We start from the raw sequence: 13,784 nt of genomic DNA, 5'->3' as shown, positions 1-13,784 counted from the left end.
AATCAGATGCTGCTTCAAATGTGACCGTTCTCATTTTCAAATTCATCTCTTCTCTATCTAGCCTCCCCAAATACCTGTTTCCCTCCTCAATCCCAGGTCTTTCTTTAAAGCCCTTCCCTGCCTATGGAAAGATCTGTGCACTCTGCCCTCATCTCCTTGCCAAATGAGTGTGCCCTTTGCCTTCATGACTCACCTCCTTTAGCAAACTCTTCCTGTTGGCACACTTTCCCCATTTTGATTAGTCTCTTTGGGTTCCTTCGCATCCAGCTTGGCTTGTGCCACACACAATCCATAGTTAATGTAGGCTCTTCTGTTCAGGTCCAACCACTGGTCTTTTCTTTTTAAGCTCCCCAGGTGATTTTAATGGGTGGCCAAGATGTGAAACAGTAGAGGAGGCCAGCTGTTCTCAGACTGTGTGCACATGAATCTCCTGGGGATTGGGTTAAAATGCACAGTCTGATTCAGTACATCTGGGCAGGGCCTGAGACTCTGCATTTCTGCCAAGCTCCCAGGTGCTGTTGGTGCTGCTGGTCCCAAGGCCATGTTTCAAGTGGTGGGGATCTAGACAGTCCTATCTTGTAGATGGTGAAATTGAGGCCCAGTGAGGTGAAGTGTCTTGCTTGAAGAGACCGAGCGGTGAAGTGGAGATGTGATGTATGCCTTCTGACTCTGGTGTTCTTTCTGGGCCTTTCATAAATAATGGTACTTTATTATTGCATAATAATAATAGATATAAATGTTTAAGAACATGCCAGATGACATGAGAATTTTCCAACGTTCCTCATTTTATTGCTTTTCCCCTCAAAGTGTTCAAACAGGACCCTAAAGTGCATATAATATAATATAATATAATATAATATAATATAATATAATTATAGAATCATTACATGTAGGTAGGAGTAGAATATAACTTGCAACATGTAGGTAATAAAAGAATATTCTTAATTACATAGTGTTGTTTCCAAGTTGATTTTTTTAATCATTTTTATACACGTTTTTCATGATAATTTTTGGTGGGTGTTTACTTTGTGTCATGCACCATGTCTGGTGTCTCATACGCATTATTGCATTTAATCTCCACAGCCTCCCTCTGAGGTAGAGATCGTCGCATCCATTTGATGAGAAAAATGAGGCTTATGGGGTCAAGTAACTTGCTCTCTGCTAAGTGTTAGAGCTGGGATTTCAATTCAGGAGTCTGACCACTTAGTCAGACTCTATTTTGTTTAGCTTATTGGAGCTTATTTATTTATTTATTTATTTTTTTAATTTTTTTTTTCAACGTTTATTTATTTTTGGGACAGAGAGAGACAGAGCATGAACGGGGGAGGGGCAGAGAGAGAGGGAGACACAGAATCGGAAACAGGCTCCAGGCTCTGAGCCATCAGCCCAGAGCCTGACGCGGGGCTCGAACTCACGGACTGCGAGATCGTGACCTGGCTGAAGTCGGACACTCAACCGACTGCGCCACCCAGGCGCCCCTGGAGCTTATTTATTTTAGGCTGGCCTTGCCTTCATGGCTGCACACTGGGGAGCCAGAAATAGTTTCCCCTACTTGGGTGACACTATCCAGGTTGACTCAAGGGCAAGGGGCTGTTAGTGGTTCTTGAACAGATGAACATAGAGATGGGCGGTTCCCCTCCTCTGGGTCGTGTTTCTTCCCATCTGTTTCTGTCTGTGTCTTCCAGCAGGTTCCATTGGCCCCTACGCTAATTCATTTGCTTATTTTCACTCTTCCAGGGCATGCTGTTCCTCCACAGGAGCCCCCTGGGGTCCCACGGCAACCTGAAGCCTTCCAACTGCCTGGTGGACAGTCAGATGCAGGTGAAACTGACAGGCTTTGGGCTGTGGGAGTTCAAGTACGGCCGGATGTACAGAGCATACAACGAGGAACCGACAGACCACTAGGGTAACCACTGACAGATCGTGCACCCCCTAGCCCACGTGGTAACGGGGCATCTGACCCCACCCTATTTCCTGAAGCTCACTCACAGGTGCCAGCAGGGGGCCTTCCTCTGGAGCTGACAGTGCGTGGTTGTTCTATTCACCCAAGGGAGCAGGAAAAAATAGCCTCCAGGGTGGTGAGTCCGTGGTGTGATGTCTGAGTTAGAAGGTTAGGGCTCATCCTGGCCAGGCCGGGTGGCCCGAAGCAAGTCACCGGTCTTCTCCTTAGCCCTCTATACCCCACTACACTTCACCTGTGTTCTCAGCACACCGTCTGCAGGCCCTTCAAAGACCATGGGTTCAGCGGTCCTACATCCTCTCACTGCTCTGGTATCACTTGAGAAGCTTTACAAAATATGTGGGTGGCTGGGTCTCACCCCAGATATCTGAAGATGAAATCTGGGCATCAGCACTGTTTTTTAAAAACTCTGGGCATCAGCACTGTTTTTTAAAAACTCGCGGGGCACCTGGGTGGCTCAGTCGGTTAAACATCTGCCTTTGATTTTGGCTCAGGTCACGATCTCACAGTTCCTGTGTTCACGCCCCACGTTGAGCTCTGTGCTGATGGCACGGAGCCTGTTTGGGATTCTCTCTCTCCTTCTCCCTCTCTCAAAAATAAATAAATAAACCTTTCAAGTAAAATAAAAGTAAATAGAAACAAAAACTCTCAAGTGATTCTGATGCGCATCTCAGGGCAAGACTTTCTGCCTGGAGTCAAACCCTCCTTTGCATATGAGCAAACTGAAGCTCGGACTCTTCCTTGTCCAAAGCTAGTGAGCAGTCTTGAGTCTTACCTCGCATGTATCCCAGCCATCTGAACTCCTCTCCCTGGGGCAGCACATTGCCAACAGCTTTGCTGCGCGCATGCGAGGAGGTTCTGTAACACGGGATGAGGCCTTACAGAAAAAAACAGAGGGGGAAATTCTGAAAACCTGCTTGTAGTCACCCTACTTCCCCATCCCCCAGTATAGATTCTTTTAATGATTGTAACCTACAATGAAATAAACCCATCAACCTCACACCAACAAATAAATGTAGGTATATAAAATATCAGGAACATAGAAATCTGTAAAGACAGAATGCGGACTGGTGCTTGCTGGGGGCTGGGGGTACAGGAAACAGAGAGAAACTGCTTAATGGCTGCAGGATTTTACTTTGAGGCCCTGGAAACGTTTTGGAAGTAGATAAGGTGGTTTGTTGTACAATCTTGCAAAGGGGCTAAATAACTAACACTGAATTGTTTGCTTTAAAAGGGTTCATTTTATGTTCTATGAATCGTACCTCTATAAGTTAGTTTTTTAAATGTAGACAATACAGGGGCACCTGGGTAGCTCAGTTGGGTAAGGGTCTGACTTCGGCTCAGGTCATGATCTCGTGGTTCATGAGTTCAAGCCCTGCATCGGGCTCTGTGCTGATAGCTCAGAGCCTGGCGCCTGCTTCAGATTCTCCTGCTCTTTCTGTCCCTCCCCCACTCACGCTCTCTCTCTGTCTCTCAAAAATGAATAAATGTTAAAAAAAAAAACCATTTTAATGTAGACAATCACAGAAAGGGGAAGGAAAATGAAAACTTCTTGTAACTGCACAATCAGGTGTTAACCACAGTTAAGATGTTAGTGCTTGTTCTTCTTGATTGTTCTGTCTGCATTCACGTACCCACAGACCCCTTTTTGCTCTACAAGTCAGGCACCATTAGGGCGGATTTTTCGGGGGCTGGGTACTTTCAGTTCTGTGTTTTCCTGAGAAAGAGGGGTGACTTTTCCGGCTCTGCCTGTCCCTCTCCCACTCCATGCTTCCCTCATGACACCCGTTGCTTTGCAGAGCTCTACTGGATGGCCCCAGAGCTGCTGCGGCTTCCAGAGGCACCCCGGTCACGCACCCCAAAGGGAGATGTTTACAGCTTTGCCATCCTGATGACGGAGCTGATCTACCACCAGAACCACGGACATTTGCTGACCTCAACGAGATGCCAGACGGTAAAGCTGAAAGTCTCTTTGGCAGGCTTTGGTCATGTGGGCTAGCTTTTATTTCTTATATTTGCAGGGGGCGGGGGGGGGGGGCAGTGGCACGCTAGCTTTTAAATGATTGTTTTTTATGAAGTGTTCATCAACTTATTATTTATTCCATTGTTTTTCTGTCTTAAAGTTTCTTTTTTTTAATTAAAAAAAGTAGTTGCCGTTTGCTTACAAAAACAATCAAAGAGCTCAGAACTACATACTTTATTATAGCAGAGTGATCCTGTTGGAAAATGAGTCAGGTCATGTCACTTCTGGTCACAACATCCTCCCCTGGCTTCCCATTTGGGGAATGAAAACTAAGCCCTACAGTGGCCGACAGGACCACCAAAGGCCTCTGACCTGGCCTCTGACATTCTTTATTAGGGTCTTATGGCTGCCGTTCTAAGTTAACCACATACCTGCTGGGTGTAGTGGACAGAAATGTATTTTCTTACAGTTCTATAAGGCAGAAGTTCAAAATCAAGGTTTGGCAGGGCTGTGCTCCGTCTAGAAGCTTTAGGGAAGATCGGTTCTCTGCTTTGTCCAGCTTTTGGGGGTTGGTCCAGATTTCATGGGCTTGTGGTTACATTTCTCCAATCTCTGCCTTCACTTTGACGTTGCCTCCTCCTCTGTATATGTCTCTTTTGTCTGTGTCTTATAAGGACATTTGTCATTGGATTAGGGTCCACTTGGAAATCTGAAATGACCTCCTCAACCCAAGATAATTAACTATACCTGAAAAGACCTTTTTTTTCCAAATAAGGTCACGTTCGCAGGTTCTGGACGTTAGGACATGGACATACTCTTTGAGAAACAAAGTTCACCTCAATACACCTTTCTAATTCCATCTCCTATGGTTTGCTCATATCAGTCATGCCGGCCACCTTCATGTGCCTCCAACATGCCAGACACATTCCTACCCCAGAACCTTTGCACACACTGTTCCCTCTGCCTGGATATCTTTCATCTCATATGTGTATACACAAATTTACCTCAATCTTTCTTAAGGGCTACAGAATTTTCATTGTAAGGATAGGCTGTGTATTGTTGATTGATGCACAGTTTGGTTGTTTTCCATTTTTCTTGCCATTACAGTTGATGCAGTGAGCAGCCTTGTATCTTTGTGGGCTTGAGATTGAAGAGATAAATGTATCTTAAGTATATTTAATTTTTTAAATAAATGCTGCCCAGTTGTCTTTATAGGATATATTTAGGCTCATTTTTTTGCTGAGTTGTCTCTTAACACACATCTCGTCATGGAATTAAGGGCAGAAGCTGGGGAGATAAAGCAAAATTTGATCAAGAATGATAAAAAAAAAAAAAAAAAAGTATAGTAGGTGTAACCCCCCAGCACTGTTATCTTCCACCTTGGCTGTGCCCTGGAATTACCTGGGGAACTTTAAAAACTACTGATGCCTGGATCTCGGCCTAGGAGGTGCTGATGCTATCGATCTGGGTGGCTGCCTGGGCATCAGCATTTGCAGGTGATTCCAACATGCAGCTCATGTTGAGAACCACTGTCTGAGAACAAGCATAGGGAGGTGTGCATGTGTCAGTTGCTAAATCAACTCAGCCCACCTTTCCCTCCTGGTTTTTCTTCTTTATCACCATGCCTACTTTTTCTAGTCCATTCCCAATGGCCACCCTCAAGTTTCATTGTTAGATCATGCATTCCCTGGAGAATTTCAAGTCAGGATCCTTTCTCAATGTATATAGTTACTTTAAAAATGGATTCCACTTTCTAATTTATGGCCAAGTGAAAAAGAGGGGAGACTAATCCAAAAAGGTCATTCAAATCCAAGGGCAACTGACTTTAGAACCAAGAAGCCACTCAGATATTCCAAGAGTGAGCCTAGGAAGGATCCCAGCCACACTCACTAAGCTCAGCTGCCATCTGGTTGCACCAGGTGGGGTGGGGGCGGGGTGGGAAGACTGTACCCAATTGGAATATTTGCCCCTCATTGTAGTCTTATGCCCACAAGTTCAATGAAAGCTGGCCATATGGGACTATGTATACACAGGACTGCAATCAGGGAAAGTACAAGGTGCACCTAATTTGTGGCCAAACACGCTTCTCCCATTAACATCTCATAGTCCTGGTGCTGGGGACTGAATAGATATTGATGTCCTGTGCACACTAGACCAGTGGTTTTCAAATGTTAGTTGGTGTCAGAATTACCTGTAGGACTTGTTAAAAAAAAAAAAAAAAAGAATTGCTGGGTCCCACCCTCAGGGTCTCAGACTCAGTAGGTCTGGGGCAAGGCCTGAGAATTTGCATTTTTCTCAAGTTCCCAGATGATGTTGAAGATCCACAGTTTTGAGAAGCCTAGTGCAACCCTAGACTAGCAGCTTCAGCATCGCCTGGGCACTTATTAGAAAAGCAAATTTTCAGGCCCGGCTCCAGGCCTTTGGAATTGGGTACTTTGGGGATAGGCCCAGAAGCTGTGCTTTAAGAAGCCCCCCACCCCTGATTCTGATGCACACCGAAGAAGAAGAACAATGACAATAGAGTGACTGGTGACTGGTGGATTATGGGATGGCTGCACGTTACTAGCTCATAAACACGTGTTCCGAGGCGCAGGCCCATGATGTGATTTTGAACCCATGGTTCAAAGTTTTTTTATCATTTTATTGATTCTCTCATGATATTTCTTAGAGCTGAGGATAAGAAAGCAGAAGATGCAACAATAGTAATTCTTCAGTGACTTCTTTTAAAATCATTGTTGTCCCATGTCTCAAATTACACTTCATTTGGGATGTAAAACACAATTACCCATAGAACTTTCTTATGTATAGTCCTTCAGATTATTTTTAGGCATTGAAAGTGTGCATTTAAACACAAGCATGTAGGGGTGCCTGGGTGGCTCAGTCGGTTGAGCGTCCGACTTCAGCTCAGGTCATGATCTCATGGTCCATGAGTTTGAGCCCCGCGTCGGGCTCTGTGCTGACGGCTCAGAGCCTGGAGCCTGTTTCGGTTTCTGTGTCTCCCTCTCTCATTGACCCTCCCCCATTCATGCTCTGTCTCTCTGTCTCAAAAATAAATAAACGTTAACAAAAAAAGAATTTGAACACAAGCATGTACATTTACAAAAAAAAGATCATATTTTACACAGTGTTATAACTTGTATTTATTCTTATTCTTTTTTTTTTCATTTTTTTTTAATCTTTATTTATTTTTGAGAGAGAGAGACAGAGTGTGAGCGGGGGAGGAACAGAGACAGAGGGAGACACAGAATCTGATACAGGCTCCAGGCTCTGAGCTGTCAGCACAGAGCCTGACATTATTTCTCCTCCTCCTCCTCCTTCTCCTCCTCCTTCTTCTTCTTAAGCAAAGGCCATACTCTTTTAGATTCCCTTAGTTTTCAACCCAATGTCCTCTTCTGCCCCAGCATCCCATCCAGGACGTCATGCTGCATTTAGCCATCATGTCTGTCTAAGCTCTTCAAGAATGTTCCTTAAACTATAATTCTAATGACATTGTACTTTCGAGGAGTACTGGCCAGGTATTTTGTAGAATGTTTCTCACTTGGGATTTGTCTCATTATTTTTCTTCCTTATGATGAGACCGGACTTATATGTCTTGAGAGGAAGGCTACAGGGGTAAATTGTCATGTTCGTCACATCATGTCAAGGGTACATACGACCAACATGACTATCTGTTGACTATCATGTTGACCAACATGACTGTTGATATTGACCTGGATGAGGCTTGTCAGGTTTCTCCACCGTAGTTACCCAATGGTTCCCCTCTTCCTATACTGTCCCCAAAGAAAGAAGTCACTATGTGAAGTCCACACTTAAGGAGTGGGGTGTTGCATTCTACTACCCTGCGTGGAGACTATCTATGTAAACTATTTGGGATTTTTCTCCACAGGAGGTTTGTCTCTTCTCTCCCACTTATGTATTTATTCAATTATTGGTATTATATTGTATTGTATTATATTATTATGCATATCTATATTATAACATATGTGTCCATTTTATATTATATATTACACTATATCTTTATTTTATCCTCTGAATTGTAATCTAATACTACTTTATTTTACGGTTCCAGTTGTTTCATCTTCGGCCATTCCATTTCAATTGACTTCTGTGTACCTTTGATATAAACCCATTGCTGTGTTTTGATTTGGTTTGTTTAGTACCGCCTTGCTTCCTGGTGGCATGAGAGGCTTCAGCCTCCTCTTGTATTTCCCTGCCTTAGTCCTAGAATCAGCCACGTCTTCAAGGACACTGGTTCTTTTTTATTGGAGGATGATATTAGAAACCAAGACCTGGATGCTGACTGTGCTCATTGCAACCGGGGTGTTGTTGCTTCTAGCCCCTCTCAGTGGACACAGTAAGGAAAAGCATGTGCACACTAGCCTCAGCGTATACACATTCTCATATCTGCGTCTACCCATCTGTATCTATACTAAGCTAAGCATGAGTTCATATTAACATCTCCAACACCATTACCACCACATAGTTCATTTATTCCAGTGTCCCCCCTGCCTCCATCCATAGCCTCCCTTTCCAACAGTGAGATCCTGGCTCCCACCATCTGCCATCCGTTTATTTATTTATTTATCCAATCCCAGTATGTGTGTCTAGTACTTGCAAAGTTTTTCTTCTGTCCCCAATCTTGCCGTCTACAATACAGCGATTGTGAATGGGTCCTTTTGTTTAGTCTTAATGGTCTTGAGTCATTTCAGAAGTGCCTAAGTCAGCCAGTGATGTCATATAGTTATAATACATCCCCTTCAGCGAGGCAATGTCATACAGTTATAATACAGTTAGATTCTTTTGTCACAGTTTGCCTCTATCTTGGAGTTGTCCAACCTCCCAACTGATATTGTTAAAAATTTGTGTTCTTTGGGGTTTACTCTCTGTGCAGTAAAGTTCTATGGGTTTTGGCAAATACACAGTGTCATGTACCCTATAGACAGTCTCATCACCTTAAATAAATCCCTGGTGACTTACGTGTTCAGCACCTTCTCCTCCCCAAGCTCCTAACGGTATCTCACCTGTTTTCTGTCTCTATAATTTTGCCTTTTCTAGAATGTCATATAAACAGAATCATACAGCGTGTAGCCTTTTCCGACTACCCTTTTATACTTAGTAAAATGCCCTTAAGATTCATCCATGTTGTTACACCCACAGTATTTTTACACAAAAACATGTATACGTTGTTCTCAAATTATTATTTTCTCTGAAAAACCTGGTATAGCAGAATGTTTAATAAATGTCAGTAGAAGCCAATGCAGAAGTGAAAGAAAATAGGTTTACAAAGTTGGACACCGAGGCAGCACATGATGGTGACATTTATTATTTGTTAAAATAACTTTTATGTGGCATTTTATACAGAATGCAAATTGCAAAAGGTGTGCTTTGCGGGTTTCCCATCCCAGATGCTTATACACTCCTGAAGTCACATAGAGATATGCTTTACTTCAAGAAAAGTTCCATTGGAAGAAAAACAACTTAATCTAAAAACAGATTCATTAGAAGGTGCTGATATGTTTTACAGTAGGATTCTTCATTTTCCACGAGGATCCCAAATATTTCTCATAAAATGTTCAGGTTTCTCTGAAATTCCAATCTGTTCAATATACTTATACATTCAATTCACAAATGAGCACATATGTTTCAAGTGAAGTGTACTACATGGCCCAAAGCTCAGACATTTTGCTATTTAAACCCCAAATGAATTTCAGAAATCATCAGCCATATCAAAGACCCCATGGCCTCAGTTCCACTCCGAGCTTCCCTGTCAGAGGAGAAGGGCAATGAAAAGATTGTGGCTATGGCGAGAGCATGTTGGGATGAATCTCCAGAGAAAAGGCCCACTTTCTCTTCCATCAAGAAAATTTTACGAGAATCCAGTTCCAAAGGGTGAGTTAGATGTGTGACGTTTTCTCCCAATCATTTAACCATTAGAATTTTATTTTATTTTATTTTATTTTTTTAAAATTTTTTTTTCAACGTTTATTTATTTTTGGGACAGAGAGAGACAGAGCATGAACGGGGGAGGGGCAGAGAGAGAGGGAGACACAGAATCGGAAACAGGCTCCAGGCTCCGAGCCATCAGCCCAGAGCCTGACGCGGGGCTCGAACTCACGGACCGCGAGATCGTGACCTGGCTGAAGTCGGACGCTTAACCGACTGCACCACCCAGGCGCCCCTAGAATTTTATTTTTTTATAAAATATCTTTAATGTTTATTTTATTTATTTTGAGAGAGAGAGCACAAGCAGGGGAGGAGCAGAGAGCGAGGGAGAGAGAGATAATTCCACGCAGGCTCTGCACCGTCAATGCAGAGCCGGACGTGGGGCTCAGTCTCCCGAACAGCAAGATCATGACCTGAGCAGAAATCAAGAGTCGGATTCTTAACAGACTGAGCCACCCAGGTGCTCCTAACTATTAGAATTTTAAAACTACATGGCTGTGACTGGTTCTGTGTGGCCCACCCCATTCATTCATTCCTCCACTCATTCAGTTATTTATCCATTCATTCATTTATTCATCATATACCCACTCAATGCCTGTCACATGCAAAGCACCGTGTTACATGCTGGCTAGAGTTGGGTGATAAATTCTCCCTTTATTTCATTAATGACACAAAAGTGCATCAGACATCAGCACATCCATTGTCCTCCTTTGTCCATTCCAGATATCTCTAATCAATCAAGGCTCTCTTTCCCAGGGAATTTTGACATGACCTCAGAATGTTTTCCAAACCAGCATTCCAAAGGTCATGGCTCATCAGTTGGGGTTGGACTATAGTATAAGAAACTATTCACCAACCTTAGAGTAAGTCATCAGCTTGAATTATTCATGCCTCTCAAACAACCTCCTTGACAGTAGCTTGTTTCACATTAGGATAGCTGTGTCATCTTTTGGCACATTGAACATAGGCAGACATAGCCATGATAGAAGTAGCCTGAGTTTATAGAAGGACCCTGGGCTGGGATTCTGGCATCTACTCCTAACTTGGCCAGTCTGCTATGCATTCTTAACACAACAGCCCTGTATTCTGTATTTTCCACATCAAAATTGTTTTCAATGGTATGTCTTGGGTCAATCATGACTTTACTTAAAAAAATCTGGTCCCCGATGTTAAAGCAAGTCTATTTCCTATGTGAGCCTCAGTTTCCTCATCTGAAAAATGGGGTATTTAAATGATTTTTCTGAAGACCCCTCTAAAGCAAGAGCCTACAGGGTCTAGAAGTGCCCCCTTATATATGTCATCCAAAAGGAAAATAGCTGGTATTATTCAGGGGGAAAAAAACCCCATCCTGAAATATACATTTTTGACTGACCATGATGATAATATGGAGCATATTGGGAAATGGGGGAGTGCCAGTGAAGGCCACCATTTGCTGAGTACCTGCTGAGTGCCAGACACAGCTGTAGGCACTGTGTACCCATCATCTCCCTGGATCCTCAGAAAAGCCCTATGAGGTATGCATTATTATCCTCATTTTCCAGATGAAGAAATTGAGGCTTGGAGAAATGAAGGGTGTAGAACAAGACCATAGAGCTGGTAAAGGGCAGTCTCTGTCCCACCCCATGGCTTCACTGCCATTGTCATTCCACTGCTGTCCATTGGCAGCCCTTAGGTAGGAAACCTTCAGGGTGATACATGTTTTCTTGGAACGTATAGCTGGATGTTGTGCTCTACTGTGACCCTAATGTTCTTGGAAAAAAAGATGTTCATTTTGGGTTCTTTTAAAGCCATGTGAACATCCTAGACAGTATGGTGAGCAGGCTGGAGGTGTATGCCAATCACCTGGAGGACGTGGTGGAAGAGAGGACCAACCAGCTGATGGCGGAGAAGAGGAAGGTGGATAGGCTTCTGTCCACAATGCTGCCAAGGTATTCCAAAGCACTGGGGGCCTTGACAAAGGACCCAGAAAGCAATAGCGTCACTATCTAAGGGACCCCATGTACAGAGTACTTTTTTGTTCTTTTCCTAAGAGGAACTCAGGTTCTTCTAAACGAGTCAAGCATTTTGCAGGCAATTTGGTACACCCTGTAAACGGAGATAGAGGCAAAGGCTCTGCCTGAAATCTTGAATTCACAGGAGTAGAGAATATCTCTTAACAGGGAAGATGGCGGATGCAGCTATGGGAGACAGACCACTAGATGGCGCTTTAGTGTCATGAGTCTGATTAATAGCTAGTTTCTCAGTACTTCAGATTGTGCTCCAAAGACTTTGCACAGTACAATATGCACCCATGACTTTAGATTCAAAACTTGCTTCATTTTTGGCTCTGCTTGCACCTTTACACCGTCTAAAAACTTGGCAGAAGCGTCGGCTATTAAAACTTCTGCACCCTTCTTGCGTGTCTTGACAGAGATGGAGTTAGGGATTTGAAGGTGTTAATGTGAGATTGGTTGATTGAAGCAAACGCATTGGCTTGTGGATTGATGGATGCTTCCTTTTGCTTCACATCTGCAAATTGCATTTTTACACTCAAACGCTATAGAGAAAAATGGGATGCCCTCCGGGAGAAAAATCCTTACTGCAAAGGCATTTCTGTGGCCTGCCCCCCAGGTCTAGTTTATACCCACCAATTAAAATATCTCTTCAGAGAAAATGCAAGTAGAAAAATGGGTGTCAAAAGAATCCCTTTAGATGATGGATTTTGTTGACCGAAAATCTAATCCACTGAAGCAAAAGGACCTATCGGAAAGATTTTGCAGGGGTTTGTAGGAGGCAAGATGAATAAGAGTCCGTTCAAAACCAATCTCTATTCTTTGGTTTCGGCTTCACTGGAGAACAGCTCATAGCTGGAAGGTCCGTGGCACCAGAACATTTTGAGTCTGTGATAATCTTTTTCTCCGACACTGTTGGATTCACAAAACTGTGTTCTCTCAGCTCCCCCTTGCAAGTGGTAAAGCTGCTTAATGACCTGTACAGCTTATTTGATCACATCATTAAAACATATGATGTGTATAAGGTGAGACATACCCCGGGGCTGTGAGGGAACACTCTCCTTGTCCGCCGACTCTAGGGCGTGAGTAAGGATGGACCCGGCCCTAGATGTGAGCCAGGAGGAAGGCTCTATTTCAGGCTGGCAGTCCATCTCAATTCATGGCAGAAACTCAATGTTTTATTCCTGTTTGTTTTCTTGGAAAAGGGCTTGATTAATCACAGATGAATGTGCTTGTCAATAATCCCCAGTTGCTTCTTGTTTCTTTCCATTATTTTATCTGGCTGTTAACACATTTCTAGAGAGGCACTGCCCTTCTACTGGCTAATCCCTCCAGTTCCCTCCAGAATATATTTCCTTCAGATTCAGAGAGGCTCACCTTTAAAGGTTGTTTTTGGACCTTGTGTGAGTCTCACTGCTGTTACCGTGATCCTTAGCAATGCAGGTGAAGACAGACTCCTAAGTTTAGATGATCAGAATTGTGGCTGAAATGAGAACGTCTGCCTAGTGCTACTTGGGTGTATGTATGAATATGGTCACCCGGAGTAAAAACTGATTTTTCAGGGAAGGATAGCAACAACGAATAATTTAGCTTCATTTAAGTGGTGAGGATGATGGTTGCTTCAGGTGTTTTCTGAGTTTTCTGATGGGGCCACATCATGACTGCGGGGTTCCCAAGCTCACATGTGCCTGGGACAAGTCACAGGTGGATCGTGATTGCAGGGCTTTACCTGTGGCCTGGGGGCTGGGGAGATTTGGGGGATAGTGTGGTCATGTCCCCCAGTGACATGCATTTAATAGTTATCCCTAATGTTCCCCCCACAGATATTGCCTCTGTTTAAGGGTGAAAGAAATGGTGTGTGGATAATCTCCAAGAGCAGATCACACATACCTCAAAACAAAAGCTACTCTGCTTAGGAGGGCTTCCT

At 43.5% G+C, this 13,784-nt stretch overlaps 1 protein-coding gene across 1 annotated transcript in view; it reads left to right on the top strand.

The window, feature by feature from the left end:
- Positions 1-13,784, top strand: part of LOC112854286 (guanylate cyclase 2G-like) — a 46,256-nt gene that overhangs the window by 25,050 nt on the left and 7,422 nt on the right. Inside the window, 6 exon segments of the mRNA XM_025917761.1 lie at positions 1,738-1,906; positions 3,760-3,882; positions 3,885-3,914; positions 9,635-9,812; positions 11,654-11,793; positions 12,689-12,882. Coding sequence (XP_025773546.1) covers positions 1,738-1,906; positions 3,760-3,882; positions 3,885-3,914; positions 9,635-9,812; positions 11,654-11,793; positions 12,689-12,882 — 834 coding nt within the window.

Source organism: Puma concolor, chromosome D2 (genome assembly GCF_028749965.1).
Source record: "Puma concolor isolate L17-30 chromosome D2, mPumCon1.1.hap2, whole genome shotgun sequence".
Lineage (NCBI taxonomy): Eukaryota > Metazoa > Chordata > Mammalia > Carnivora > Felidae > Puma > Puma concolor.
This window is presented reverse-complemented; position numbering and strand designations above follow the sequence as displayed.